The following is a 6,241-nucleotide window of genomic DNA, read 5'->3' as shown; positions in this document are numbered from 1 at the left end:
CTCGATTACACTCTACTACACACTATTACACTCTACTACACACTATTACACTCTACTACACACTTTTACACTCTACTACATGCCTGGACTACACACTATTACACTACTACACACTACTACACACTACTACACACTTGTACTACATACTATTACACTCTACTACACACTATTACACTCTACTACACACTATTACACTCTACTACATACTATTACACTCTACTACATACTATTACACTCTACTACACACTATTACACTCTACTACATACTATTACACTCTACTACACACTATTACACTCTACTACACACTATTACACTCTACTACATACTATTACACTCTACTACACACTATTACACTCTACTACACACTATTACACTCTACTACACACTATTACACTCTACTACACACTATTACACTCTACTACATACTATTACACTCTACTACACACTATTACACTCTACTACACACTATTACACTCTACTACACACTATTACACTCTACTACACACTATTACACTCTACTACACACTATTACACTCTACTACACACTATTACACTCTACTACACACTATTACACTCTACTACACACTATTACACTCTACTACACACTATTACACTCTACTACACACTATTACACTCTACTACACACTATACACTCTACTACACACTATTACACTCTACTACATACTATTACACTCTACTACACACTATTACACTCTACTACATACTATTACACTCTACTACACACTATTACACTCTACTACATGCCTGGACTACACACTATTACACTACTACACACTACTACACACTTGTACTACATACTATTACACTCTACTACACACTACTACACACTTGTACTACATACTATTACACACTACTACACACTACTACACACTTGTACTACACACTATTACACACTACTACACACTACTACACACTACTACACACTACTACACACTACTACACACTATTATACACTACTGCACACTACTACACACTACTACACACTACTACACACTACTACACACTATTATACACTACTACACACTACTACACACTTGTACTACACACTATTACACACTACTACACACTACTACACACTACTACACACTACTACACACTATTATACACTACTGCACACTACTACACGTCTTGTTCTTGTTCTTCTAAATGAATACTCGGTGTTTAACCAGGCTCTGTCTTTCAAACTAAATGCCCCTATTTCTTTTTCAAAATAAAAGTCCGTTTATTAAAATTACATAAAAAATCTTACAATATGTTGGAGCTCACATGGTAAAGTGTGCTACCATGCTAACACGAGCTATGAGCTTACTTGTGCTAGTGTGCTAACGTGAGCTATGAGCTAACTTGTGCTAACATGCTAACGTGAGGTTTAGGTTAGGGTAGGGTAGGGTAGGGTTATTGAGCAATCAGAACTGGTTAGGGTAGGGTAGGGTTATTGAGCAATCAGAACTGGTTAGGGTAGGGTAGGGTTATTGAGCAATCAGAAATGGGTAGGTTAGGGTAGGGTTACTGAGCAATCAGAAGTGGGTAGGGTTATGGTATGGTAGGGTAGGGTAAGGGTTACTGAGCAAACAGGACTGGGTAGGGTTTTGGTATGGTAGGGTAGGGTTACTGAGCGATCAGGACTGGTAGGGTTATGGTATGGTAGAGTAGGGTTACTGAGCAATCAGGACTGGTAGGGTTATGGTATGGTAGGGTGTAGGGTTACTGAGCAATCAGGATTGGTAGGGTTATGGTAGGGTAGGGTAGGGTTACTGAGCGATCAGGACTGGTATAGTAGGGGTAGGGTTACTGAGCGATCAGGACTGGTATGGGTAGGGGTAGGGTTACTGAGCGATCAGGACTGGTATAGTAGGGTAGGGTTACTGAGCGATCAGGACTGGTATAGTAGGGTAGGGTTACTGAGCGATCAGGACTGGTATGGTAGGGTAGGGTAGGGTTACTGAGCAATCAGGACTGGTATGGTAGGGTAGGGTAGGGTTACTGAACAATCAGGACTGGTTATGGTAGGGTAGGGTAGGGTTACTGAGCAATCAGGACTGGTAGGGTGTCACAAAGACGGAGGTCTGGTCTTTCATCTGGTCTTTCATCTTTCTACTGTTGAGACGTTGTGGTGTTTTGTGGACATTTGATGGTTGAAAGGTCCTGATGGAAGACAAAGGCTCAATGTCCTGGACACTGGACACTGGACACTGGACACTGGACGTGTCAATCAAAGAGAATTGGGGAGAAAAGAAACTGGACAAACAAACAAACAAACGATGAATGAAGGTTTCTCCTGTTCAGAAGAAGCAGGGAGCTGAGAAGAGGAGGAGGATGGACTCCCACCAGGAGGCGCACACCTTCAAACAGAGGAGGCTGGAGGAGGAGGAGGCTGCTGCTCCTGCTGCTGCTCCTGCTGCTCCTGCTGCTGCTCCTGCTGCTCCTGCTGCTGCTCCTGCTGCTCCTGCTGGCTCCTGGAAAGACTCGAGACAGGGAGGGTGTTAAGACTTCCTGTCTCTTCAAAACACAACCGGACATCCCCGACCTACACAGGTACTCCTCCTGCTCCTCCTCCTCTCCTCCTCTCCTCCTCTCCTCCTGCTCCTCCCTCCTCTCATTGGCTCATACTGATGATGTCACTGATGTTTCAGACCTGCAGTGTCTCAACTGAAGGAGAAAATCTTTACGACCGATTCGTTTTCAGGACTGAACCTTCATCCTCACCTGGTACACACACGCACACGCACACGCACACGCACACACACACACACAGACTGCTGTAACCTCTGACCTCTGTCCACCAGGTGGCGACACTCAACAAAGTCCTGAATGTTTCTACTCTGACCAGGTCAGTACACACTGCAACACACACTAACACACTGTAACACTGTAACACACACTAACACACTGTAACACTGTAACACACACTAACACACTGTAACACTGTAACACACACTAACACACTGTAACACTGTAACACACACTAACACACTGTAACACTGTAACACACACTAACACACTGTAACACTGTAACACACACTAACACACTGTCACACTGTAACACACACTAACACACTGTAACACTGTAACACACACTAACACACTGCAACACACACTAACACACTGTAACACTGTAACACACACTAACACACTGTCACACTGTAACACACACTAACACACTGTAACACTGTAACACACACTAACACACTGTAACACTGTAACACACACTAACACACTGTCACACTGTAACACACACTAACACACTGTCACACTGTAACACACACTAACACACTGTCACACTGTAACACACACTAACACACTGTAACACTGTAACACACACTAACACACTGCAACACACACTAACACACTGTAACACTGTAACACACACTAACACACTGTCACACTGTAACACACACTAACACACTGTCACACTGTAACACACACTAACACACTGTCACACTGTAACACACACTAACACACTGCAACACACACTAACACACTGCAACACACACTAACACACTGTAACGCTGTAACACACACTAACACACTGTCACACACACTAACACACTGTAACACACACTAACACACTGTAACACACTGTAACACTGTAACACACACTAACACACTGTCACACTGTAACACACACTAACACACTGCAACACACACTAACACACTGTAACACTGTAACACACACTAACACACTGTAACACACACTAACACACTGTAACACACACTGCAACACACACTAACACACTGTCACACTGTAACACACACTAACACACTGTAACACACACTGCAACACACACTAACACACTGTCACACTGTAACACACACTAACACACTGTAACACACTGCAACACACACTAACACACTGTAACACACACTAACACACTGCAACACACACTAACACACTGTAACACTGTAACACACTGTAACACACACTAACACACTGTAACACACACTAACACAATGTAACACACACTAACACACTGTAACACTGTAACACACTGTAACACACACTGTAACACTGTAACACACACTGTAACACTGTAACACACACTAACACAATGTAACACACACTAACACACTGTAACACACTGCAACACACACTAACACACTGTAACACACACTGTAACACACACTGTCACACTGTAACACACACTGTAACACTGTAACACACACTGCAACACACTAACACACTGTAACACTGTAACACACACTGTAACACACACTAACACAATGTAACACACACTAACACACACTAACACACTGCAACACACACTAACACACTGTAACACACACTAACACACTGTCACACTGTAACACACACTAACACACACTAACACACTGCAACACACACTAACACACTGTAACACACACTAACACACTGTAACACACACTGTAACACACACTGTAACACTGTAACACACACTGTAACACTGTAACACACACTGCAATACACACTAACACACTGTAACACTGTAACACACACTAACACACTGTCACACTGTAACACACACTAACACACTGTAACACTGTAACACACACTAACACACTGCAACACACACTAACACACTGTAACACTGTAACACACACTAACACACTGTCACACTGTAACACACACTAACACACTGCAACACACACTAACACACTGTAACGCTGTAACACACACTAACACACTGTCACACACACTAACACACTGTAACACACACTAACACACTGTAACACACTAACACTGTAACACACACTAACACACTGTCACACTGTAACACACACTAACACACTGCAACACACACTAACACACTGTAACACTGTAACACACACTAACACACTGTAACACACACTAACACACTGTAACACACACTAACACACTGTAACACACACTGCAACACACACTAACACACTGTCACACTGTAACACACACTAACACACTGTAACACACACTAACACACTAACACACACTGCAACACACACTAACACACTGTAACACTGTAACACACTGTAACACACACTAACACACTGTAACACACACTGTAACACACACTGTAACACACACTGTAACACACACTGTAACACTGTAACACACACACTGTAACACTGTAACACACACTAACACAATGTAACACACACTAACACACTGTAACACACTGCAACACACACTAACACACTGTAACACACACTAACACACTGTAACACACTGTAACACACTGCAACACACACTGTAACACTGTAACACACACTAACACAATGTAACACACACTAACACACTGCAACACTGTAATACACACTAACACACTGTAACACTGTAACACACACTAACACAATGTAACACACACTAACACACTGCAACACTGTAATACACACTAACACACTGTAACACACACTAACACACTGCAACACACTGCAACACTGTAATACACACTAACACTGTAATACACACTGTAACACACTGTAACACACTAACACACTGTAACACACACTAACACACTGCAACACACTGCAACACTGTAATACACACTAACACACTGTAACACACTAACACTGTAATACACACTAACACACTGTAACACACTAACACTGTAATACACACTGTAACACACTGACGCACTGTAACACACACTAGCACACTGTAACACACACTAACACACTGCAACGCACTGCAACACTGTAATACACACTAACACACTGTAACACACACTAGCACACTGTAACACACACTAACACATTGTAACACTGTAACACACGGTAACACACTGCAACACTGTAATACACACTAACACACTGTAACATGCACTAACACACACTAACACACTGTAACACACTGTAACAGTGTAACACACTGTAACACTATAACACTGTAACACACACTAACAATAGCACACTGTAACACTAACACACACTGTAACACACTAACACTATAACATTGTAACACACACTAACACACTGTAACACACACTAACACACACTAACACACTGTAACACACACTAACACACTGTAACACACACTGTAACACACACTGTAACACACTGTAACACTTACACACACTATGGCACTGTAACACTGTAATACACACTGTAACACACTGTAATACTGTAATGCACACTAACACTGTAACACTGTAACACACACTGTAACACACACTAACACACACTAGCACACAGTAACACACACTAGCACACACTGTAACACACACTAGCACACTGTAACACACACTGTAAGACACAAACACACTGTAA

General features: G+C 42.1%; 1 protein-coding gene across 1 annotated transcript in view; it reads left to right on the top strand.

Annotated features, from left to right (window-relative positions):
* Positions 1-1,376: 1,376 nt before the first annotated feature.
* The window catches only part of ddx31 (DEAD (Asp-Glu-Ala-Asp) box polypeptide 31), a gene marked incomplete at both ends in the record, with an annotated part of 13,770 nt that continues 8,905 nt past the window's right edge, over positions 1,377-6,241 (top strand). Inside the window, 4 exons of the mRNA XM_080521728.1 lie at positions 1,377-1,384; positions 2,309-2,557; positions 2,656-2,731; positions 2,809-2,852. Coding sequence (XP_080377854.1) covers positions 1,377-1,384; positions 2,309-2,557; positions 2,656-2,731; positions 2,809-2,852 — 377 coding nt within the window. The remainder of the gene's footprint in view (positions 1,385-2,308; positions 2,558-2,655; positions 2,732-2,808; positions 2,853-6,241) is intronic.

Source organism: Blennius ocellaris (assembly GCF_963422515.1).
Source record: "Blennius ocellaris genome assembly, contig: SCAFFOLD_148, whole genome shotgun sequence".
In the NCBI taxonomy this organism is placed as follows: domain Eukaryota; kingdom Metazoa; phylum Chordata; class Actinopteri; order Blenniiformes; family Blenniidae; genus Blennius; species Blennius ocellaris.
Note: the sequence above shows the minus strand (reverse complement) of the source record. Positions and strands in the feature narration are given on the sequence as shown.